The sequence below is a fragment of the Harpia harpyja genome, chromosome Z, assembly GCF_026419915.1.
Source record: "Harpia harpyja isolate bHarHar1 chromosome Z, bHarHar1 primary haplotype, whole genome shotgun sequence".
Taxonomy (NCBI): Eukaryota; Metazoa; Chordata; class Aves; order Accipitriformes; family Accipitridae; genus Harpia; species Harpia harpyja.
Window position 1 is genome coordinate 11,753,075 of NC_068969.1, and position 27,252 is coordinate 11,780,326.

The following is a 27,252-nucleotide window of genomic DNA, read 5'->3' on the forward strand; positions in this document are numbered from 1 at the left end:
CCAAAAGGTAATTCTCCCAATCTCTGAAATGTAATGGAGCCACTCTAGATCACTGAGGCATGAATATTTACCGTATTCAGGCTTTACTGCTCTCGATCTGGGTTCAATTTTGCAAATTAAAACGAAGGCTCTGTGGATAGAGAGATTAAAGAAGAGCATCCCAAAGCTTGCCTGTTTCCTTGGTGTGGTAGCAGTGATCTGGTTACCCTTCTGTTAGGTTATTTCTTTTTACTTAATGGAGTAGGTCAAAAGCAATTGAGAGTGGAAAGAGGAGGTCATTATTGGGTCACAACCTTGGAGTTAAAGGCTCACTAAGGAAAACAAACACAGAGCAAACATAAAGCTACATTTAAAAATAAAACCTGTAATGAAAAATAATATTTTCAGCTCTTTTCACTTTTATTTTGACAGGTCAAGGGGAAAAAAATAAGAACAAAGTTTTTTTTGCTGATTTCTTTCTTGTGAACAAAATTCTCCTGTCCCTTCTCTAAAGTAAGCTTGTTAATAGAAGCCATGATTTATACAAAATGAAACAAAGGTGATGAATAATTACAGAGAGATCTGGTAGGCTTCATTAGCTGTGGCAAATATTAACATTAATCGTGATGATTTGTACATTTTCTAGGAAATACTTGGAATATAAACACAACACCACTACAGTGCAATGCAGCAAACAAGCAAACATAGGTATGCACATTAGTACAAATCAAATGATATGGTACTACTAGTGAATTCCTTACACTAATTACAGTCAAAACAAAGGCTACCTCTGCTACGAGAGGAGAAGAAAAGAAAAAGGAATCAATTACGATCAGACAAGTATTTTTTGCAATACTTCTTTTTAGTTTATGAAATGAACAACAATTGGTATACAGAATCTTTATAGCTCTTCCTTCAGGTAAGATTATTTTAGTGGCAAATATTAAAAGAGTTCAACTGATAAGCAATTTCTAATACGAGTCAGTAACAGTGATTAAGATTAGATGAGTAAACTTATATCCTCTGCATTGTATGATATTTTCAAAATCTAAGCAGTTAAGCCTAGAGTAAAGAACAAATGGATTTATCCCTACCACCTCAGCAAATAATACTAAGCTGTTAAAGGAACAAAGCAGTACGGTGCAAAGTTTGATATAGCAAAACCAAATTCTAATGCACAGATACATGGTACAAAAAAAAAAAGTCAGGCTTACAGTAATGATTCTGATTAATCCATTCACATGCAGGTGGGAGAAGAAAGGGGACGAAAGGGCAGAAAAATGGAGTGGGAAAGAACGAAGAGACTGCATCTTATGAAACTGGAAATAAAGCCAAAATATAGTGGTCATCAGCTAGCAAAACCAGCATTTACCATATAGAGGTGCCATGTGATATCTTATAAGAAATTCACACTTTTTTGCCTCTGAGCTACATCCTGGTACCAAAGGGTTACTGTGCTTTGAAACCTTCACCAACGGCCTTACTAAACATTTAATATTTTTCTTTCTGCTTTCTTAAAGGCCCCAGATGTGTTCTTGCAGATCAAAAGAGACCAACTTATAAAGTTAAACGAAATCAAGGGCTTTTGTTCTGAGGCATCGTTGCTGAACTAATTATTCCTGGATGTTGTTTAATGAAATAGCGGTGCCATATATTAAAACAGTTAACAGGATGAGTTGCGTGAGTTATAGGAAAGGTCTGATCCAGGATTATAAATTTAAGGTTTTCTTCAAAGGAGATGAAACAAACTACTCACAACTCCCCAGTCCCTTCTGTCACTGGAAGACTGAAATAAAGGAACCCAAAAATGTATGAAAGCTGAAATATCATTCTGCATATTTACCCTTCCCTGAATCATAGAGAGCTAAAGATGGGGGAGTTAAAAAAACTCCTGAGATTCTTTGAGATGGGGAAATGAAGACCTAAGTTATCCTGTCTATTCCTTGAATGCTACAAAGCCCAAGTTAAAATAAATATTGATAAAGTCTGAAGAGAAGCTTCATTTTAGATGTACATATGCAAACCAAAAAAGGACTCCCATCTTAAAAAACCCAATGTAAATAGTTATCAGAGCAATTATTAAGCATTTTTATTAACAGGGAAACGGAGGGGAGGGAGGTAAGCAAAGAGCTATTCCAACATCAAATTACTCATAGAATTAGATCTTTTACATTACTCTGCAGCCCCCAACTGCACCAATATTTTTGGTAAAATGCTTATTTAACATACATTTACCTTACCGAGAGAAACAAAAAACTCTCGAGATCCCTAAGGACATCTCAGAGTAGGAAAGCAACTTTTCAGAACCAATGGCTCCTACGCATTCAGACAATAAACACTTCACTTCCCTACTGATAGTCTCTTCTGTGTTTGTATTTTACAGCCTGACACCGGCCAACCCAACACTTGACACCTAATTAACAGACCTAGGAGCTGGAGGTCCATATATTGATCACACTAAATGGGATTAGTGTGAAATAAAAAGTTCAAAGGGTCTTGACCAAACTTCACTAGAGCCCAGCTGTGACAGCTGCTATGAATTTGTGTATGCAGTGCCCCACATTTTTATTAAGAGGGGTCTGGCGCACAAGAGTATGCAGTAGCCTATGAGATCACGAAGGTTCACCTAACAATGTCAGGCTCTGTAACTGTAGTGACTGACTGAGGAAAAAAAATCCTCTTGCTTGTTTGCATAGGTCTTTTTGATTAACTCATGAAAAGGGTCCCTCACCTCTGATACAACAAGCATTTACAATAGACATATAGTTATGACTTCTTTGCCTCTCAAGGATTTGTTAACTTGCTATGAAAGAGTTGTCCAATTTCAAAAAAAACTAGGTTTGATTATAAAAGAAATAATTCCCAATACATGCTGCAAGCATACCTAATATATTCTGACAATGACAGCCAGGAGCTATATTCAAACGATAGAACTCCAAACTACTATCTTCTAAACACACTTTCTATTTGCCAAAACCGCTCAGCTGTCATCAGGTGACTAAATATTTCAACTTTTTACACACACGCGCGCACACGTACCCCCTTTTTAGTGGCAGTCCTACTGACATGATTTTTTAAGCCTTCATCAAGATCCAAAGAAATTACAACTATCACCAACATTTTTCAGTATTTTTGAGTACCTGTGCAAATTCATTTCTTGTTTAAAACAAGCTATCTCTTTTTCCAGTATCAAGTATCACAGACACCTGTAACGGAAACATGGGAAACTTACTGCAACTCAGGGAAGGGAACAAGCTCATCATGCAGATGTGTGCATGTACCACTGAGGCACAGCGAATGCTCACCAGGATTCTCTTAGCTAATGTGATATTTACCAAAGTATTCAGGATAAACCATGAACAAAATGCAATTTTGCTTCTGTTGGTGCTTTTATTTATTGGTTTGTTTTAGGATTCACTCTGTCAGAATATTTTCCAAAAAATTTGAGAAAGATCTGCTCTGAAAGTTTATATATCAACAATAAGGAAAATGGTCATTGGTCAGGAGGAAGAGATGGAAAACAGCTGTCAATTTATAAATCGTTTTAATCCATTATGGGTCTTTTTAAAAGGAAGCTAAATGTGGTCCCGAGGAAGGGACCTTCAACATAAGGCTCACTGAGGTTGCAACATGCATGGGTAAGAGATGAGAGAGTACTAGAGCCATCACACAAAAATACCTGACAGCAGATCACGAACAACAGAAGCTTCGTAAAAGTAAGGAGGGCACAACCTGAAGCCTGTGAAAGAAGAGTGGACTGTTAATGCTGGCATGTAAAGGTATTTCAGATATTAAAGAACAATCTTTGAATGCAGCACACCAAAATCAGCTTTTCTTGCCTTTTGTTTCTCTCTTTTCCTATCTATGTATAGCTGCTCCTCTGATAGATTTCTTTCCTTGCAGAATCTTCCTATTCTTTGGGTCTCATGGCTGTTGCATGCCCAGTCACACCTGCTGAGACAACCTTCACTGAAATGGCCAATGACATTTCAAAATACCACAATTAGGCTTCAAAATTAACATTCCAAGACCAGAAGAAGAATTCACATGTCTCTGCTCTGTCTGCAGTCAGGACTGGAAAACTGCAACTGCTACTCCCTCACAGTCTTGAAAGCTAGAACCTTTTCTGTTTAAATTGAATTTGAAATTACACGTAATCCAAAGTGTGCAGGCCACAAGAAATTCTTTGAGATAACTGGATCCAGTCCAAAGGAAGCTTATCTAGCCCATCTACCAATGCAAAATTTTTTCCTTTGTCACTATATTATTTGGGGGTTGGGGTTTTTTTTGCCAGCATAGTTTTAAAAGTTCCATCAAATATTTTTAGAAGTACTTCTTCATGACCAGGTTTCCTCATTTGCAGATTCTTCACTGTAGTCGCTAGCTCTCACAGCTGCCATTTCCCCAACATATTGGGGGATTATGTAGTTCCTCAATAGAGCAAAAATGCATCACGACTTTCTCTCTTGATACATTATATGTTGTAGTTGTATGCATGATTAAGAAATGCCCAAGGACAACCCACACACACTATGGAGGTAGACATCTCTAGAAAAAAAAAAAAATGTACAAAATTAAAAAGCCCCCAGTTAGGTTTGCTCATTACTAAAATCTAGGAGAGAGACCTAGTATCAGAAGAGCATTTTAAAAGGAGACAAAAGCAACAACTTGCAATTGAAAATGCGCACCACTAACACCACGAAATTACCGCTACTTTTTGCACAGGGTCTCTGCAAATGAGACCCCACTGCACCAGCCACCACATCTACCAACTGTTCTTCATTAGCCAAAACATTCTTCTCTCAAAAATCAAAACAGCATTTGCTCTCATCTTTAAGGGCAACGTTACACAGAGGATATCAGCATTTATCTTGGTGCAAATCGATGCTGAACTTGGACTGGATATCCAGAAGTCTCTTAAATACAGCAAAAAGCACTGTGCCTTCCTATGTTACAAGTTTATGTCCTTTTTTTCTAAAAGATGCATTAATATTCTTCTACGGTAAATATAAATATAGAAGATACTTATCACAGTGAGACTGCAAGATTTGGTTACTTGCAATTTTAGGAGACTGGACTAATATAATTCGGGATGCACCCTCCATTCCTGTATTTTATGAGGGTTTTGGTACAATTCAAATGACTTGAATAGAAAATATAATTTTATTGGAAGTGACTGGGTACCTTTTTTTAGGAAGAAAAATGTCTAACTAGAAAAGCCTACAGTAAGTCAGGAGTGAATCTGAAACTAAGAACCAATCATATCATTCAAAAGAAAAACGTCAATGTTAGAAACTCTTGCTACTACAGTCAACGTTAATTAGAGGAAATTAAGTCAGCAAGCTGGTACAACTGGGTGAAGTTTTATCGCTGTCTTTCAAGAGGAGGAGTGAGGGAAAGATAATTTAAACACAGATGAGGCCAAAGATAAACAGAAAAATAAGAAAATTGGCCAGTAAGCCAAGTTTTCAAAGTCACTCCAAGTAGATGCTTGCTCCAAACTAAAGAGACCTAGCTTCAAGAATCAGTAAAACAAAGATTGGGGGGGGGGGGGGGGTGGCACAGAATACACACAATACTTAAGCACACATTTATATACCACTTACTCTATATTCTATGTGTAACATATGCACATTTCATAATCCTCCAGAAGATTAGATTTAGAAGAGGAAGAATTTTTAAAATGAAGTTTAATAGTTAAGACAAAATGACTACCATTAGCAACTTAACACATTCATTTTCCTGTCTTTACTAAAAGGCAAACCAATACTGTACCACTAGAATATTCTCTGTTCAGTCAGCATCATCATTTCTTGCATCCCCTTCGGATATCATATTTTATAACTATGACAGTTTTTTCTCCCTTTTCCTGCAGAAGGTAGGTACCACTTACTGCCTTCGGTTTTTTTATTTTATTAAAGTGGGATAAATTGCACACTGTTTGGAAAACATTCCACCCCCTTATTTTTCTAAAGATATTATTTAAAATCCCAAAAGAATGTTAATATTTAACAAAAGCATAGGGTTAGCTTATTAGAATATCAAGTCTGACGTTATCTAAGGCAAAGGCTTATTTCAGTTGCTTCAGAAGAAAAACATGAAACCCCAGTACCCTACCAACTGTGCAATAATGAAAATGAGGTTGTAATGAATTCCAACCTAACCCTCAACAGTGGATTCCAATTACTATGCTCATAGGAGAAGTAAAAATACTGACAAAATATAACACCATTTGTTCTGATAAAGTAGTGAACAATGCTGCAGAAAACCTTCTGCAGATGTAAATCTACAGAGAAAATCAGGTTCTCACTCAGACTTCACTCTTTTTAGTCTTGTTAGACTCCCCAGTATACGAAGGGGTGAGCTCTCAACTCTGCACACAGGCAAGGGAATGAAAAAGCAATGCTAGTATGAGGTTTAGCAACAAATAAATAGCTTTGCTGTTATAAATTTCAGTAGAAACATTATTAGTTAAACTTAGTGGGCTTTATGGTTTGATATATATTCAGCACAAGTAATTTTTCTACAAGCCTTTGGCTCCATCTGCTGACTTTTAATATTAAAAATAATTGATGAGGCTGAAAACATTCATGCTTCTGGAACACTTAAGTCCTCTACATTTTTGAAAGTGTGGTTCAAAAGTTATAACTAAATACCCCAAGTGTATGGTCTAGTAATTTTGTCAGTTAAAATTAGCTTGAAGCAACAATATACTAGCTCCGAGAAGAAGGTACCTGAGTAAGCGTGGGATGTACAAGGGGTAAACAAATCTTACTTGGAAGACTGGCTGGAATCAGATTTAAGCAACAGGTATACATCTGGATGTTTATGTCACAGAATTGCCCACCAATTAACTCCAAATCTCAGGAGTGAGATTCTGAGCAGACTAATAAAAAGTGGAGATCTATAACATAACCCTTGTGAGAGATCATTGGAGACACTTGCTCAACACCTGCCTGTGCTGATTCCAGCTTCTCCCATTTTCACTGAGATATCTACTTCACAGAAACTAAAGCTCATTGCATTTATGAACAAAAACATGATAAAAAAAATTACTCTGAAAGGTTCAAAAGCCACAATATTTGCCTGTTCCAGCTCTGATTTATTTTTCATTATTGCAGAATTCTGATCATTATCAGAGCGCTACAAACTCAAACTAGATAGAATTTCCACACAAAAAATTGCACATGAGAAATGTGTCTAATATGCTCTTTAAATATAGCAGCGGAAAGTCTTAGACCCAAAAATAAAAAAATAAAAAAACCCCAAACAGTTACAGTACTTTACTGGCCATTTTTTACAGTTAAACAACTGAATCCATCATTAAATAAAAGCAGCCTAATTTACATTAACACTGAGCTCTCGTGGCAGCAAATTATTTGAGTGGTAAATGGGATAATCAGCATCTCTGGCAATCTGTTTTCCTTTATGACTCTAACTTTCAGTACCTGTATTAGAAAAATCTAACAACCCACGCACACAGAGCCCAAAAACCCCCACACACTCAACTTTCAAAGACTTCCTGTGCCATCACTGTGCACTCTGAAAAGTACTTTCCTCTTATTATCAGTATAGGAGACATGGTCAGCCTCTCAAACCAAATCCCACTTGTTAGAATTGCTATGTATGGGGAAGATTTTTTTTTTTTTTTAACATGCCATTCATAGCTTCTATATCAACCTACCGAAGTCTTAATATTTTACTTACAAACACAGGTAAAAAACAATAGATGGACTCAATTATTTTTGCAAGGGGATTTAAACACAGAATGAAGTCTTAGCTGTATTAAAGCTAAGCTTAATCAGAATCTGAACCAGACCCTAAAGCTCACTCTTTATCACAAAGGTGTGAAAAAAGCTTTGTAAAAGAAAAAGTTTCCTGAAATGAAAATATAAGAAACCCTCTTACACATCACACATACCACAGATACTGTAGTTTCTAAAAAGCTTCTTTTAAAGCTATTAAATGTTTGTCTCTTTCAGATCTGAGACTGAAGCTAAGGAATCCATTACAAAAGCCATTACTTTCAAAAACTGTAAACAAAACACACGAATTCAGATTCTGAACAAAGATTCCCAAGAAATTTTAACAGTATATGAAACATTAGGAAGATACAAGACTCATTTCTACATGGTCATGCTCAGATATAGGTATAGATCCAATAGGTTCAAAACTATACTTATGTAAGAGTTCATGTCAGGGAAAATTATCACCACACAATTTGAGATTTGGAACAATATTAAGGAAAACTTAAAAATAAAATCACATTTAAACATAAATCTAACCATCTGCAAATTTGATTTTCCATATACAGGAAAACAGCAAGAAAACAGGCATGCATATTGTAAAGCACTGTGCATAATTATAAAAGTTTTAATCACATCAATGTACTCTCTCTGTCAAAGCGTATCTAAATCCTGACTCAAGTAAAAAGCCCTGGTTGGTGTCAGGGTAGCTAGATGACACTGAACAAATGAAAGGCAGGATTAAAACTTCACTTCTGAGCTGATCAGAAGGGACTTTGTCCATCAGGGACAACAATGTAATGTAAACCAAAAAGCAATACTACAATGTTTGATTTGTGGAGTTACACTCACTGTGCCAGAAGACTTTAACATTATGGATTCAAAATAACATTAACTCAGCCCACTACACATTGTGGATATCTAGTGGTATGTTTTTACAACTGTTTGTAATGTACATGTCAGATGGCCTAAGTCTTTCTTGTGAGTCACACCATAACCACAAAACTATGTCTAAATGTTAACTTTTCTTTCTCCCCCACCCCATTTAAGTCTGACGTAAGAATTTCTTTGCCCATCTCTCTTCCCATATATGAATCTTCAAAACATCTTGCCAATATTAACTAACTTCATGCAACCCTCATGGACAAGAATTAATCACCCTTATTTAAAAAAAAAAAAAAAAAAATCATGCTTTTGCTTTTTCTAAACAAAAACAGGAAGCTCATGTAAAAAAAAAAAACAAACCAAAAATGGCCCCAAATCCCTGAAAATTAAAAAAAAAAAAAAACCCAAACAAAACAACAAAAACCATGAATAGAACCCTTACCTTCACATTCTCATTTGTGTATTTTTACTAGAAAATTAGTGTCATTTTTTAAAAAACATTGCTTAGGTTCCTGCCAGAAACATCCCTTAAAAAAAAAAAAAAAAAAAGAAAGAAAACACCCTCAATGTTTCTGGTAATACACCATATCAGTTCAGCATATATATGTTTTAAAGAGGCAGAGGTTACTGAAGCCACAACTGTCTTCCCTAAAAATATTCTTGTTATTTTTATTACCTCTATTATCTCTATTCCTAACAGTAAACCTGAAGTTTGCAAATATTCCCCCCGCCCCCAATACAGTTTAAAATCTTTAAGAGCCTCTCTATAAATGGGGATAGAGCCTGTGATCTCAGAGAGGACAATGACTTATGTGCTCTCTGCACATATCGCACATCTGGAAAGCAGATTAAAAAATGGAAGTTCAACAACCTGAACAGATAGGATGGGTGAGCAATAAAAGAGAAAACAAAAACAAAGCAAAGACACAAGTAAAAGAAAAGACAAGACTTGAAAAATTTTTGAACCTTTTGTACTACAAAAAAGTGTTTGACTACAAATGTATCTCAGAACTTCTGACTAATCTGTTAGCACTTGCTGCAAGAAGGAAAAGCAGACACATCACGATTTCTACCAACTTGGAGATTCCACCATTTTCCCCACTATTTAGGGAACTGCATGCCTGAGAAATATTAACACATCAGAATAAATTATGTTGAACTTCAGCCTTACGTAGCATCTCAGGCTCAGAGAAGGGCTCAGAGCAAGTCAGGACACCAGTCTGTATCACTGTGTCAGAGAACTTCCTCCACCCATGAGAGATTAAAGACCTCCCCTGGGGTAAAGATCCTTAATAACCTACTCTAGAGTCCAAGCAATCAAGTAGCCTTTGACAAGACTGGAAGGAAGCATTAATTCCAGGGTCCTTGCTACCTTAATACGTTTTGTACAAACAACTGTTTCTCCCCAAACAAGAGCATCACATCAACAACAGAAAAGGAACATCTGAAATAGAAACACATGTCATACAAAACATTATTCTTATTCAATCACCACCTGACTCCAATTCTCTCCTAAAACTCAGTGCAAAATAGTCCAGGGTGGCATTTTGTGTTGTTATTTTATTTTTACAAAGATTTGTATACTTCTTTGCATTTAGACCAAAATAACTGGTGTTGCTTTGTGTTGACTCAAGGCCAGACTGGGCGTTTATTTTAGTCTTACTGGGCATTTATTTCAATCCTTCACTAAAAATACATATTTTCAAGTGTCCCCTTACAATCCCCTTTTCTGTGGTTTTGAGTGTTTGTGGTATACTTGCATACGCCTCACTCCCTAAAGACTTTAAATTATTGTCAACTAATCTCCACAAGCAGGATCAATGTCTTCAACTAGGCAAAGAAAATACCACATGAATAATACCTGTATTTCAAAACTGAACTGACTTATAATAGCATGTATTTTTTCCCTAAGCCACCATTTAACTTGTTGCTGCCCCATCTATGTACTAGGTGTTGCATATCAGACAAACACCTCTTCTAGGGATGGTTAGCATAAAAGTCTATTGAAATTCATTACATAATGAATCTAATATTAAGAAAAAGCAACTACAACACAGTAACTGAAGCAAAGAAAACAAAACCAAAGCGGTTCAATGAATACTGAGAAAGAGCAGAAAAGCTTCAAGTTCTGAAACCTCACACAAAATGTAAATGACAAACTTCCGAATCATTTTTGGTACCTCTATCTCTTTCCTATTGAAGAAAAAAAAAATGTCTGTGTATGTAACAGGGTCATTGCTTCCAATGAACTAATCTGTTCTCATGGCTGATTTCTGCCTCCTAAACTGAACAAGGAGTAAGACCATCTCTGCCATTCTTTTGCAGAATTTATTATACACCCTATATATATATATATAAAAAATGTATCTTAAAAACCGGTTGCCTAGACAGAAGACACGTCAACTCCTAAATCTAACTTTCACAAAGGCCTGATAGGTTTTAAGTCTACAATTTAAGCATTTAAAGATGTATTAGCTACAGTGACTCTTTAAAAAGGCTATTTGACATTACCTTGTGATTTCTAAAGTGTGAAAAGTTTACTCTTGATTATTTATTCATTAGAAGAGAAAGAAAGAGAAGCCAACTGCATTTTATGGCATATGCTTTCAAGCTAATCTTTGCAACCATGAAGAGCCTCAGAATTTGTAGTTTTCATTTCAGACAGTTACAAATGAAAATCTGTATCCAGGCATTCGTATCATGTTCATCACAGTACTATCTGGGCAGCTTACATAATTATATTATTCCAGCTGATACTGTAAATATTGGCTCTCTCTAGTATTACTTTTTCTTTCATTTCCAACTGCACCAGCTATTATAATATAAAGTTATGGGAATACTCTAGTGAAAAGATGTGTCTTACATTTTGTTTCAACAATACATGTTATTGTCGCAGGCACATGACAACAGATTCAGGTGATGAGCTGAACAAACGTTTAACGAACAAAGTCAATTCTCATGTAATTTTCATAGTAGTAACAAAGAAAAAAATCTAGAGTTTTTTAAATGAGGTCATCCCAGGAACACACAGTACAAGGCATGAAATCCAGAGGACTTGCTATGGCGGTATAGTAATACTTCAAGAAAGTACTCTGGTAATAGGCTAATTATAGATTCCTGGGCACTTATGCACTAGTCCATTTTCTTCTGTCTTTTGGTCAAATTTAGAAGTTTATCTTCAACAATCTTAGTTAAATAACGTTTTCAATACTCAGATTTTTTTTTTTTTGCCAGTGCCTAGATCCGAGCAGAACTTTATAATATACAGACCATGGCTTAGTTAATGCAGTGCTTGCTGAATTGTTCCACTTCTTAAAAGCCTGATCAAATGAGGAATTGTACTGCATATGGATGACCAAGGAAGAACAAAAAGTGACATTCCCTTCCTTCGTTCTGGTTACTGAAATTTTGCCAAAGCCTCCAGCACTTGAACTTAAAAACATGATAGTTACTTGCTGCTCTAACTAAGCCTACTCATACTAAAGTTACATTCACAGCAGGAATGCAATGTGAAAGCTATGTTCACCATCTAGGAGGTTACCTTTCCAATTACTATTCAAGCGTTCCACTAAGATTCCTGCTCAAACGGTATGTGTATGTGCATGTGGGTCTGTTTTCAATTGAAGTGGATTGAGAACAATTCTACCTGATAAATTAAAAGAAATAAAAATAAAGTTAATGACCTGGCAGCAGCAATGCTTAAGCAAACAAGTTATGCAAACACAAAACAGCTATCCTTTGCTTTAAAAAGTTACCATAAAGCTTAAACAAAAAGGCATTTGGATGAAAGTTTGTGATTACTATATAGCAATGTCCATTAACTTAGTTTCAAACAAATCTTGAACTCCAGGGTACACAAACCCAAGAACACAACACTTGATCACTGGAACAGCAATTGTTCCGACAGGAAATACGTTACCTACTAAGTCTTAGGATAACATGCATGTTTTTAAGTTGCATCCCAGGCATGGCTCAGTCATCTTAACACCTTTCTCCTCCTGTACACAGCTTACAGGACCATTGCTTAGAGTACCCACTTTAGATGGCTCCAGGACTCCTTTTCAAACTATAAATGCAAGATATTTAGCCCCAGAAAAACAATAGCTAGCATATCCTGTAGAGGAGGTATCGGAACCTACTTATTCATCTTCAGAAACAGCCCTTGAGAGGACACCACCACTCAATGTTTATCAGGTCTTGTTCTCTCTCTCATCAGACCCACTCTAGCTTCAGCCTATGGAAACAAGTTCAAAAAGACCATCCCAAGGTTTCCCATCTGAACCTGACTGATGCTGGTTTCAAGCACCAGAGGCTTCAAGCCCCAGAGGTTTCAAGCTAAGATGTACTTGAGGGGAAGGAAGTATACGCAACTACATTGTTACTCAAGATTGCATTGGCAGCTGAGAAAAAGAAGGGAGAAAAAAAGGTTCTTAAATCTATGGTGCAAGTCAGTTGCTTTGAAGAACAAACTTTGAGACTGGAAAAGAAGCTAGAGATGGAGAAAGATGGAAATAGGCAGGAGAAAGAGTAGAATGAGCAGATGTGGGAAGTTAAAGCAATAGAGATAAATCTAAATGTCAGGTGTCAATAGCTTATTAGATGCTTGGTTTTCTTTTCAACTTTGTTTTGGAGTCACAAACCTACATATTTGTTTATCCTTAAATTTGTTGCCATGTTGAAGCCAAATTGCTCACTAATATAACGTACAAGAACATATTCCATTTCTCCAATTGTGGCACTCTTGTGCTGGGATACTGAGGTCTTCCATCAAATGCAGCAACCCAGTACACTGGTAATTCCCAAAGAGCTACAGAATACTGAGCATCATAGACTACGCATGGAAGTCACATCCGCCAGCAGTCTACACTAGTCAGGAGAGCACACTAGTGTGGCACGCTAGCAGGGAGAATGCCTACATACGTGGGAGAGTGCATGCAGTCACTAGTGAAACTATTACACTTCAGTGCCAAGAACAACTCTAACTGTATAGTTTTCCTGTTAGTCCATTGGTTCCCTCTTTTTCAGCTCAGTTTCTTTCCCACCTTGTATTTCTGTGACAACTTTCTTCAGCTTTTCTAAGTTTTCATTGGACAAATGATTTACTGAAATCAGGACAAAAAAATGTAATTTGATTTATCTAAGAAAATCAGTCATTGTATCAAAAATATGACGTTCATCTCGCACCGTATTTTCATCTGCTCAGAGTTCAGATGATCCTATATTTCTTTTTCATTTTGAACCCCATTGAACAGTGTACCACTTCTTTGGCAATAATAACTCTCTGCACTTTCTAACTATTAAGACAAAAATTATCTGCACAGCAATAGCACAAAATACACGCTTAAAATTATCTCATGCATTAACCACAACCAGTCAGCATTGCAGGTAACCCTGAAGAAGCAATCAGTATCACAGAAATACTGCAGAAGTTAAAGTCTACCCTGGAGAACAATACTGTTTCCAGCAACGCTGTACTTCCATGTGGAGCCTGGATCCCAGTCAGTCATTTAAAGATGGTTTAAGTGGATCAAAGCAATGCAGAAGTTACACACAAATCTCCTCCTTTTCAAATCCACTGTAGGAAGAAACTTGTATACTTCGGGTAATTTTTCTGATCCATTAGAAGGCAATCTGTATCCCAACTGTCTCTAGCTGTCAGGGAGCACGGAGTACATCTAGACCTTCAAGAAAAACCGCAGATGAATTTTTTTAGTATTTTAAGAGTTAATTGGCCAGCACTGACTAGGCCACTTTGCTGCCTACAGAGATCACATTAGACACACAAGCCCCAAAAGTACAGTGTATGGTTTGGATTAGCACTGCTCAGGTTGGCTGCTCTCCCCTGGCTTCCTTCCCTTCTGCTCTGACCAAGTAGAAAAAATTTAAAAACCCCACAATATATATCCAGCTCCCCTTCTATTACATCTTATCCCCGGGCCTGAATAAAACACACCTTAAAACACACAAAGTCCTTTATCTTGCTCCCTCTTTTTACTGTACCTACATGATACTTAATAAAAAATAGCAAGCGATATGAACTAAACCACTTCAGTAACAGGTAGTGAAAGAATAGCAACATAAAAATCTCCTTCTGAGCATTTTTATTTGTGAGCCTTTTTAAAGTCTAAACTTAACTAAAAATACATATATTTTTTAATACAAAATTAAAATGGATTCTGTTCTTTGGGGTCTTGGGAGTTTGCATGTGGTGGGTTGTTTATTTCTTTTTTTTTTTTTTTGAGGGCACAGTGTTGGTTTGGTTTTTTTGAAGTGTGAACTAAAACAGAAATAGAAAACAAAACAAAAAAAACCCTGCAGAGTAAAAAGTTACAAACCCATACATTGAAAATGAAGGAACTGATCTTTAGAAAGAGCTCAGTATCTGCTACTCTTATTCTCTCAAGAGATCGAGCCAAAAAGATTTGAGAAGTTTTTATTGCCAGATCTAAATTTCATTCCACAGTCACTAGATCAGGTCTTTAATCCTTTACTTAACCACAAAGAACTGTGCTGAGGAGTTTAATTCTTCCAAAACAACTGATAATATCCTAAATGTTGAAAGCAGAGTACTTTCGAGTATAAGCCAAATCCTGCATGTTTTGCTTTTAAGTAAATGCCACAGCAGATGCAAAACCAGTAGGATTCACACTGATGTTTTCTAGGAAAGGAGAAAATCTCCAAAAAACACAACCCATGCTTTAGAAGTGGCAGACAATTAAAGAAACAGTTTAATACTTGTACTGAATTAAACCGCATGTATAACATTGTGTGTATATGTTTAATTTACTGATTTAGGATTTAAGATTCCTATATTTTATCACCCACATATTTTAATATGTATTATGAACTGCCTTTCCACGATTTTATCAGTTACATTTAATTGATTCTCCCCCAACCCAATTTTCTGAACTGCCCTTCTTCACAGCATTTCAATGAAAAGATAATGTTCAAGGCAAGCTAGACTTCTTCCCCAGCAGATGAACTGTAGCATTTTAAAGGCTGTTTATATCAGCATTGGGGAAGAAAAATCCAAGAAGCATTGGAAAAAAACAGATGTAGAAACAGCATTCAGACATACTCTCAGAAAATTTAGCACGGGTTCTATCTATTTGCAGCGCAAAAACCAGTCAAGATATGCTGAAATTTGGAAGGGGTATATTATGATGTCCAAAGAACTCAAAATGATAGTGGTAAAAACTCATTTAAGATTTCACCATGAAAGTCCACATACAAGTGCCTTCGTGATCAAATTCAGTGGGGTTTGATCCAAATTAATTTTCTTTAATTTAATTTAAACATTCTCTGACAAGACTTAACCGTGCAACTCTGTGATTGTGCACAAAGTCCTTGAATACACTTACTACATTTATATACTAAGGCTCCCTAATCAGTGGTCTTGGAACATCAGATAGGCTGAAGTACTCATGTGGGCAAAAGCAGATATATCTGTTACAATTTGAATAGCTACAGTGGTTTGAAGGGAAACAGTCTTTCAAATAGTATTTGGGTTATTCTATCAGACGCTGGAAAATTTTTTTGGTGGATGAGCCATAAAAACTACAGAATGTTTGCCAAAAAACAAACCAAGGCTACCTAGCCAACAAAGCAGCTTAAAAAAAATAAACTCTTCTCATATGGTGGAAGTATATGAAGCCATGAAGCTTCTCAGTATCACACTTAAAAAATGATGCTTCTTAGAAGTTCATAAAGTCAATATAATTTGACAGCAAATAGGTCCTTGCCAAGACAGAATCCACTGCTGGTTTCCAACTGACACTCTCATTTACTAGGAGACTTGACTAGATAAACACAAGCAAGTTTCCCACATTTTTTGTATTTGATGTCTCCGGTGACCTCTTGAAAGTATATCAGAGCACTGAAACACCTGAATGACTACTCCTCAACTACAAGAGAAGCATTTCATAAACACACTTGCAACTTTTGAGATTGAAATGCTCAACATTAATAATAGCAATTGTCTACTGCAAACCTCAGGGATGGTGAAGGTTGGACCTGGTATGAATATTCCTCTTCCCCTTTAATGATAACAGTTCAACTACACCTAGCAGATCAAAAATCTGACAATGTCTAAAGAGGCACCTCCCAAGGTCAGTCCAATGACTGGGTGTCCACATGATGTATTACACAACAAATAACTTTGTACTATATTACACCAGAAACATTATGCAGCTTCAGCACACAGCAAAAATCCCCACATGATGCCCTACAGAAAAACATTAATGTAACCATTTACCAATAACACAGCTACTCAGCCTTTGAGGCACTCATGAACTTCTGACAAAACGCACTACAAAATGGCAGCATACTATACTTTTATATAGGCTCCAGTGAAGCTATTAACCTCCACCAGCCATTCAGCTTGCATCAACTTGCTCTAACATTTGTCAGTAATTACATTAAACAGAACAGATAGGAACTTGAATATAAAGCAAGAAAAGTTTCTACTTCTCACAAGTCCTGAAAAAAACCAACAGTGGTCTTTGTACTTGGCTGCCATGTACATGCTTTGTGGCTGCTATACACCTGCAGCACTTGATCACAGGTGAGGCAGTGCCAAGTCAACGCTTTCAGGATGACCATTTATATCCATTAACTGTGTACATCTATCTCTGCCTCCTTACTCAATTCAGACTTGACCTCTTCTATGATCTTTCACAACTCTTAAGACAGAGAGAGTGATTCTTATTAACCAACCTGGAACATTTTCTGTGCCCTAAAACACCTTTAAAGGAATATTAACATATTATCATCTGTTTTAGCCAATCTTCCAGTATTTCTAATGTGCTTGCAACTGTGCAATCCAAAGCTAGAATCACTAACACTGGGCAGAAGGAAGACGACATACCACACAACATTTTGCATTACTTTTCACACGAGGATTTTTTTTTGTTTTGTTTTGAGACAATCAAAGATAAGACCAAAAGTCCTGGTTCTTACCTGTTTTTTTTCCTTCTAAGTAGATGCTGTTCTTAAGCTACTATGATTATTTTTTTTAACCTGGATAAGGAAGGCAAAGAGACTTCTCCCCTACTGAAAAAAACACTTTCCTTTTTCAATTAAAGCATGCTATAAAAAGACACAGCAGCACTAGAATTTGACATCCATGCTCACTTAAACTAAATTCACTAGACAAAATATACTTAGATAAATATTTCAAAGTTATCACCAAACCTATCAGTAAAATAAAATGAATCTATATTAAAAAATATCCTTACTATTCAAACTCCAGGAACTTTTATAAAGCAGAAATAAAAACGTCATGAGTTGTTACAGTTTATAAACTGGAAGACTGTAGAGATTGAAAGACCACTGAAACAATCTTAAAGGACATTCAGAATTCTGCCAACACTATGTTTTTGCTGCAGAAAACCTAGGTTCATGCTCTTCAAGGTGGATTTCAAGTGCTAGTGAGCAAATAGTACTACCTCTATTGGATAGTGAACTGTTTGCTGTGTCAAAGCTTTTTGCCAAACACGTATATACAATTTTTCTTTTTGCTATATGGATAATCAACCCCAGATGGCAATTTACATAGGCAACAGCATAAAGGAATCCATGCACTGCTGGTGCTCTCAGCCTCAATCACAGCAAGCATGGGCGTTTGAGAATGTCACTGTTTATTTTTAATTGCTGTGTCCCTCCTTTGTGCAGGTTCAAGCGGTCAAAGATGTCGAAGTCCATTAGCAGAACTGGAAGGTGATGCCACTTCATTGGGTGAGAGGGTTCTTCAAATTTAAAAAGCAGCTGGTTTGTAATGTCCCTAAATGCCCAGTGGGCACCAGCTGTCAATCTCAGTTACCACAGGGTCAGGGCAAAAAAAGGTCAGAGAGAGTCATAAACCACAATGTGTTGTGAAATGTGCTTCCTCCATTACCTTGTAGGCCTGAGAAAGGTTTGACCTTTTGTAGGTATCCTAACCCAACTCTGCATGATGCTAGCAGGGGTAAGTACAACACAACTCATAACTTACAAAAATTGCTTCCTTTTACTGCGCCTTAGTTTCCATACCTGTACAATACGAACATGAATAGTCACAAGATGCTAGTGGCAAAAAACCCAAAATGCAAAACTCCGCCCACCACTATTGCCACTCAGAGGTATGGACACATCTTCTATTTCACACAAGGCAGTGGAAGGATTAATTCACTAACAGCAATTGAAAATCACTAAAACTTTGAAGGAAGTTGTTAATGCCATAGAAGCCAAGTGATCTGCCTTGTCTTTGTCAATGACCTGTTTATCTGCTAACTTGCATTTCACTTCGCTGCTCCCCCAGTCACTTGGGAAGAAAGCATCTTTTAAAGCCCTGCTTAAAGCCTTTCCTATTGTCCTTTCAAACAGCCATTTGCAATATGCAAGTTATTCACTATTTTTATCATTTCCCCCTTCATACAGATTCTCCAAGAGCAGACTAATTCCTAAATATATTTGTCCAAAACATTCTTGGACTATACATGAAGAGCTGAACAGTCATTTCCAGATATAATCTGGTTATGCATTCTGTCTTTGCAAGAAATAATTACTCTGCTCTGTCTCACCCCATCTCCCAGAGCACAAAGCGACAGGAAGTTTGGCCAGCGCTGTGCCAAAAGGAAAGTAGCTAACTAGCTATGCAAGGCCCCTGTTGGGCAGGAGCCATCACTCAGCACTCATCAGCCTTGGACTCCTAACTGCTTGTCCCTCCTTGGACCCCTTGTGCAGGGAGGCCCAGGACAGCAAGCAGGACAGGACAGAAAAGGGAAGGAACACTGGCAAGGGGAAAGCAGGAGAGGTTGAAACCAGAGCTACAATCCCAGCAAAGCATATTTCCTTGCAGGAATTACAAGCGTGACTCCCAGAATGAGCTGCATGCTGCAAATGAGAATATGGGCAGTGAGGAACTCTACTAGGAAAGCAGACATGACAGGGTGCATATCATGCAAATCACTCTTACGCAAAGGACAATATGATATAAACTAGATGGCCACAGGTATCACAGAAGAGGCTGACCAAAAATTAATTGTCAGCTATCAGCAAAATATTTCAGGTGAAGTCAGAATGCATCACTTAAGTCTTTCACTTGCCCACAAAGTACAGGAAAAAAGAGAAGCAGCATGTTTGCTCAATGAAAGAATAAGATCCTTATAGTAATACAGCTTGAGGATAATACTGACAGCACCAAAAGGGTCCTATCAAGGCTTCTTCAGCCAAAAGCTGCCTACTTTCAGAATGTATCCAGCTGGGTCCACTTTAAGTGGCAGCTGCAAAACACTCCACAAGTCTTGACTCATTTTGGGCAATTAATAAAAAGGGAAAGTCAGAGCAGTCCAAATCTGGTGAAGTAGGCTTCACCTGTTCCAAGCATAAAGTCACCTTGTTTTCTTTTTAAGGATGAATATATTTTAAGGAAATAAAATAGTAACAACAGTTAGACAGTTTAAAGGCCATCGAAAGGCCTCTTGACTTTCTACAGGCTCTCTAAAAAGCCCAACAGCAGCCAGCCACCTACTGCATCCCAGCAGTTCTCCCAGAACATGCTGACATCAATTAAAGCCCCAGCAAACAAAAAGAATGTACATCAAGCATTTCACTGCCCTCTTCTTGTGATTTCCTTCACTTCAAAACAGCTTGGGAAGCCTACCTACCCAGATTCTTTTACAAGCCTTCTCACTGCAGCATGTCTCAAATGAAAGTAATCTCACTCACACCTTGATCAGTCCGTGGGCACATCCCAATGCTTTTCTGAATTTTTAAGTCTAACATACTAATCTAGGTCAGTCTTCTCTCCCCTTCATTCAACTAAAATTGAGCAGGAAACTTTACTGGCTGCCTTATTTATAAATCTCTATGTCTCTTCCTATTACAAGCTGGCTTATAGTAGAGTATGAAAAAAAAAAAAAAGACACTGAAAATAATTGAATAATTTCAGACTGGAAGAGAACACACTCTTCTTTGTTGAGTGTCTCTTTCCATCAGGAAAACTGGGCGGAGTAAAAATGAGAGACTCACCTTCAGGGCAGGAATCTCCACATTGTCACCAAGGCTAACAGACCCAGAAAGAATAGTCCCTGTCATCACCGTGCCTTGACCCTTGATAGAGAAACAGTGGTCGACTGCCATAAGGAAGTGTCCCGAGGGGTCTCTTGATGGCAGGTAAGCCTGAGACTTCAGGACCTGGGGGGGGAGGAAAAAAAAAAAAAAAAAAAGATAAAAGCAGCACCATGCCTGGGTGAAAAGTCATAACAGCCATACAGCAAAAGGAAGGCAAGTGAATGATTGATTGAACAAGCTTGCAGTTTTACTGATTTCAGGCATCTCCCAATGAGCTTAGAACACACCAATACCAAATTAACTGTGTGCGCCACAGAGGCGATGCACACTTAGCAGCAGGAACAGTTCAATTTTCTGCCTTAGAAAGATTTGGTGCTGCACATTTAGCTTGGTTAGCAAAACTGCACTGGTGATAAAATTACTGCCAAACTCAATATAAACACTGCAGCAAAGCAAAGAGGGGGAGAAAAAAAAATCCTGTACAGCCCCCCCCCGCCCTTTTTTCCCCTCTCAAAAGTACAATTTTACAGTGCATTTTGCTACTTCAGCTTTTTTGGATTTTGTGAAAATGAACTTATATACAGATATTAGTGCCCCATAAAGCCCATCCCTGCCTCCCTCACCGAAGAACTATTATACTGGGTTAAGTTTTCAAAGTCAACTTCCCCTTCAGATTTCTGTTAACACTTCTTGGAGGATCGAACCACTAAGAAAAACAGCTACATTAAGTACTATTTCCTAGAGAAATTCTCCAAGTTTAGGATTTCTGTTTTGCTGACAAATACCGTGTTTCTTAAAATATATCATCATAGAGAGAAGACCTTAGTTATAGAAATGCAGTCATATGCCCAACAGTGCTTCAGAGGAACTGGTTCACTGCTGTCTCAAATCACTTTTGATCTCTGCCCCTGTTATAACATCAGCATATAAACTTAACACTGTCTTTAATGGCTGCTTTTAAGGTCAGAAACTGCAGGTTAAGCCCAAGTTGTAATGGCAGAACAATGGAAAGAGTCTCTTATCAAGGACAGAAAGGATAATACCTTGAAGCTCAATGGCAGGGCTCACAGCATTTGCCAGCTCTTCCAATATTAGGTCTGAAAGTTGACAGAAACAGCTGCAACATGGGTATTTCCCTCAAAGGTTTTAACCCTGGGGAACATCCCAGTAAATCTGCCTGGAACCAGATGAAGGCAGAACTAAGGACTTTCCTATCTCCACCTCTCTAGACGCTGCTGTGGGCAGCCTGGTTCTTGCTAACTCTATTCTAAGGCCATGCCACACACCCTGCCATGCCCATGTCAGGCCACACATGCCTGGGAGGCAGTATGATATTCAGTGCTCAGCAGCTATGTGGAACATTCCCCCTTTGTACAAGCCAGGCTGCCCTGGGCCAGACATCCCCAGATTTTTGATGACTGGTGCTGCACCCTAACGTCAGCAATTTACCAGTATTTTAAACCTGGCAGCATCCAAAGCATCCAAATCAGACCTTGACAAGTCTGCAAAGAATGATGCTTTTGTTTTAGGACTACTTTCTGCTGTCTGCAAATAACAGTGGCACCCCTCCAGGGCAAAGATGCTACTTTTTGCCTAACACTTTTTCACAGAAAGGGTGACAAGCCTACTACAAGCTACAAACTGCTCTCAAAAAGCTATTTTAAGTGTCCTGCCCTTCACAGTATAAGCTTCATGCCATATAACTTCTCATATAACTTAGTTTTTTGAAAACCTGAGAATTTATTCTCTGCCCTGCCCTCCCTCCCCCCCCAAAAAACCCACCAAAAAACCAATCCACATTGCTGGAACTAAGGATACCCTGCAAAACATCAGTTTGCTTAAAGTCTGTCTTGTTCATATGGGTCTGATATAATGTTAGTTATACAATCATATAGTTTTTTCCAGGCCATACCTCATTCAGGGCACAGGGTAAAGCCAGGCCATGCTTTTCATCTTTTGCAGATGTGCAAGGCATGCAATAAGCAAGGCAGAGTATCACAGAGAAAGATAGTTTCATCATGAAGCTAGGTGGTGCTCCTCTAGAGAATGGATTCTACACTTGCTTATGCCAGAACTCCCATGCATTGCCATTCTCTTAAAAATGAAACTTTCCACAGGTAATCACTGACCATACACCTCGGACTGTCCAAACAGAAACCCCAAAGCTTAACAGAAGTGCTAAGCACTCACAATTGCAATCAAAAGTGGTAGATACTATGATCTGAACACAAGCATGTCCCAAAAGAGTTCCTCGTTTCCTTAAATTTGGCAACCAAAATTAGTAAACTCAGTGGACTAAACTCCTTTGTGCCTCAGCTTCCCAACCTAAATATGGATTGAATCACTTCTACACTTCCTATATGTCTTTTGGAAGTAAATTAACTGTTTGCCAAGTGCTCAAGACCACAGTGATGTGTGCCAAAGAAAAGTCCAGGAGGAAATTAATCATTCTGAATGCAGAGCAGTATTTGAATGGAGTCACAAGGCCACACAGAGAATAATGAGAATTAAAAAAAATACAGACTACCTGCTCACTGGTTGACCCCTGTCCATCCCATGCAAGGAATGAGGTAAGGGTCGTTTGGAATAAAGAATCATGCACTTAAACACTGGATCATAATACACACACAAAGGAAGGAGACAATTCCCAACATGTATCTTTTGAGTGCATGACTTCACAACTTTACTGTTTTCTTAACTGTGGTACAATTATAAAACGACACCTACCAAGGATTTGGCAGAATTTTAAAGTTATTTTTGTTCATTATGCTTAGTAATTCTTTACCACTTTAAAACCAATTTCAACACACATGATAGCTGTTTCTTAAGACACAGCTATTCAAAGGCATTAAAGCCTAGCAGTTGAAAAATGACATCCACTCTTGGGACATGCAACCTCAACTTCTCCATTCACTGGAAGGAATCCCTAAAGAATCAGGTTCCTTAAAACTGACATTAAATGCAGGAAGTTCCTCAGCTCTAGATACTAATACAATATACTCCAAAAGACTTAAGGCAAAGTTCAAGCACATTTTACTATTATATTCTTCAGCAGGTACCTCAATTAATTCAGAAACACCTAGCGGATTCTCAGACTCTGGGGCTTCTGGTCCACCAGGCTTTGCTGCAACAGCAACAATAGGACACCCACAGAACCTGAAAGAGAGAAAGACTCCCACCATTAGACCACAGATCTCCTACATATGTCAATGTAAAGTAGTTCCAGGCTCATCTGACAATGAAGGCAAGGAAACTCCCGGAAATTCCTATTTATCTGCTCTTCCCCCATAGTGAATAACTGACTTTTTTTTTCTTGAATTACTAGCATCTGCACTACTGGACTTCACTACAAAATTTTCAGTCCTGTTTAGTATTAGCTACTGATTCAGCTCTATGGCAGTCAAAAGCAAGACTTCAGTTTATTTCAGAAGAAAAGGTCTGTTACCCGGTCTTACTGCAGTGGCTTTGCATTCAAGCCATTTTACCTGGAGGCTAGCACTGTTTTCAACTTTCATTAAAACAATTATAATCCTAGCTGTAGAGTCATAATCTTCAAAATGGGAGCCAAATGTAAGATAGCACATGATGTCTACCTGAGTCTGCAGGCAGACTGCAAGACATGCAGACCACAGAAAGACCTAAAGCTACTGAAATCAAAGTTCATGAAACTCACAGATCTCAAACATGCAAAGGTTCAGAGTAGAGCAGCACTTCCACAGTTGACCTCAGTTTAGCTTTTCTCTTACAATCAATTTTACTCTTCAAGTCCTTAATATTCAGCAGCTTTTTTTACAAATTCAGTTAGCAGACTTAACTTTTGCTCCCTAAAATGCCACCTAGTGTTTGAATAATCTGATAGCTTGTTTTGCCTACATTTTGGAAAGGGAAGTTAAGACTATAAATCAAATTATTACTGCATATTTGAAGAAGTCAGATTAACCATGTAAGATATATATATATATATATTTTAAAGCAATGGAAGAGTAATCAGCAATAACACAAAAACTGATTGGTTCTCATAGATACTTGATTCTTATGTAACAGATTCTGACCAAAAGTAAATGTTGTAGTCGTCCTTTTGACACCCACCCGCCATAGATTTTTATCTCAAAAAGAGAGTGAACTGGAGGAAAAAGACAGTGCCTTGATACAGAAAAAATTCTAAGTTCTATAGAGGAAGCTCATTTAGTGACCAAACAGTAATCAAGTATATAAGGTATTTTCTTTGTGTATATGCCGTAAGTCTGAGGCATCTAGGGACAAAGGGTAATAAAAATGTGCACTGAAAATTCCTGTGATTAATCATAAAACTTTTGGAAATTTATTTTCATACAAATACTTTAGGACACTGTATTGCAATAAATAGAAATTTGTGCTGAACCAGGTTCTTTACTCCTTTTCCCATATACCAGAACAAACTGGAGTAATCATATACTGCCTTTGGAGGCACTTCCGCACTTCCAGACATGATTCAGCCCTACTAAAACTCTTACGCCATCACACCAATTTATTGTCAGCAGAGTTTAGACCCTGCTGGACAAAGATAAAAGCTGGCATGTGCAAAAAATTGCGAAAAAAATAGAAATTCCATTCATAGGGACAGTTTGCTTTTATTTTTGGTATCAATCCATGGACAAGCAAGTTTTGATTAGGTTAAGTTTACAAGTGTCAAACTATTCAAATATATGACAGTTACTCTCCTCTGCCTATTTTTTTTTTCCCACCTTCTATGGAATCTCCTGACAACATTACAATAATTTCCCCAGTATCAATGGTGATACCTACTCTATAGCTGCAACAGACTTCAAAATTGCTTACTGGTATGGAATTGTGCATGCATGCCTCTGTGTCTAGAGAAATAATAATAATAAAGTAAACTATTCCTAGAAAAAAATTCATTGCCAAGTATTTGGGGTCAGAGGCAGCTGTCAAATGGTCTCAGCACACGCCCTGCTAATAAGAGTAGTTTAGAAACACAAAAACAGTTAAAAAACATGCATTTGGAAATTCAAAGTCAAGTAGGAAAGATGCTGTTGAGAAACAACACATGCCTGATACGCAACAGGACAGGCACTTTACAATCAAGCCCAGGTCAGCAGTGCTTTCAAAGCACCATAAAGCACAGGCTGCACATGCAAAAGCTGAATTTTTGTTACGAGAACAATACACACACATCCAATAAAAGAGCATTCCTAGGATCCAGCTCTCAAATGCGTAATTAAAACATTGTGACAGGATCATTTCTCTCCAGGTGGAATCACAGCTGTTGTGATCAGCTGATACACATCCTTGTTTTAGAAGTGGGCAAGAGGTAAGGACCTCACAGTTAGCATGTCAACTGTTTCGAAAACTTGCTTCCCCATCCAGTTTTGACCAAGTCTGCTAATTTTCAAGACATGATGTAAAGACCCATTTGTACTCCAGGATATAAAGAGAAGATTTCATTCAAACAGTGTACATAAAAGTATTTCTGAACAACAGTTTCCTTACAGAAATTTCTCTTCCTTTTATGAATATGCAACTAGAAAGGTCTTTTTTTCCAATCATTCACAACACGATCTTGGACTAAACCAAGAATGAAGTACCACCTGCAGCAGCAATTACTGCCATTCAAGAAGTATAAACAAATTCTAAAAGAATGACAAAATAAAACTGAGCAGTATATTAAGATAAATTCTCTTAAAAATCATTAACTTCTTGGCACAGATGAGAAACAGATTAAAAAATAACTATTAATTTTAATACTGCTTAATTCACATTCTATACATCAACTTTTCAAACAACCAAATAAAATCATAAGAAAGCCATTAGATAGTTATCTCTAAAGTTTTCCCAACTTTATTACCTCAATGCTATTGCCATTGGGATTACCTGTGAATCTGATCAACAAACTCACAGCTATAAAAAATTGTTGATCCAAAATGCTTTGATATATTGCAGGCATCTCCTTCTTCTGTCTCCCTAAAATGAGGGGGCAGCAACCTACAGAGAAAACCAAGCCACCCTGTATTTATTTGCCTTTAAATCAACAGCTGCCAGAAAGAACTGAAAGTCATAGGATTTTAAGTTCACAAGAGAGAATTTCACTTTCTTGGTGACCTCTGTACCATTCCCAGCACAATGAATGGACCCAAGAACAACACAGGAGCTGGAAAGACACAAAGATCTTCCTAGTCACTATTGTGGCAGTTACATAGTTGAAAAGGGACATTGCGCTACAATCACAAATAAGCTAAGCAGGAACTGCCATATCCAACCAAGCTCTGCTTCTTTGGTCCTGGTGGAATTCTCTCCTCTGTACACTGAATCCTATTCCTTTGATTCTTCAAATCAAAAAGTAACCTAACAGCTACAAATGTGGGAGTCAGTGTCCCCTTATGACCCAGTTTGTGTAACCACTACATAAATATTGTGTCTGTGATATCTTCCCACTTCATAACAGCCACATTTCCACTCATGAATCTCACTGCACTTCACTCATTATGTACTTCAATTAATTTACCTAAACAGGGCTGACAAACATCATCCCAGCCAGAGCCATATAACATTATCTAAACTTCCATCATTCTGCTCTCCCTAGTTGGGGCAATCA

General features: G+C 37.6%; 1 protein-coding gene across 3 annotated transcripts in view; it reads right to left on the minus strand.

The window, feature by feature from the left end:
• EEFSEC (eukaryotic elongation factor, selenocysteine-tRNA specific) overlaps positions 1–27,252 on the minus strand; it is a 129,334-nt gene that overhangs the window by 66,540 nt on the left and 35,542 nt on the right. For all 3 annotated transcript variants that reach the window (XM_052776856.1, XM_052776857.1, XM_052776858.1), the window contains exons 3-4: positions 23,720–23,816; positions 20,619–20,783 (exon numbers count right to left, since the gene is read on the minus strand). In XM_052776856.1, coding sequence (XP_052632816.1) covers positions 20,619–20,783; positions 23,720–23,816 — 262 coding nt within the window. The remainder of the gene's footprint in view (positions 1–20,618; positions 20,784–23,719; positions 23,817–27,252) is intronic.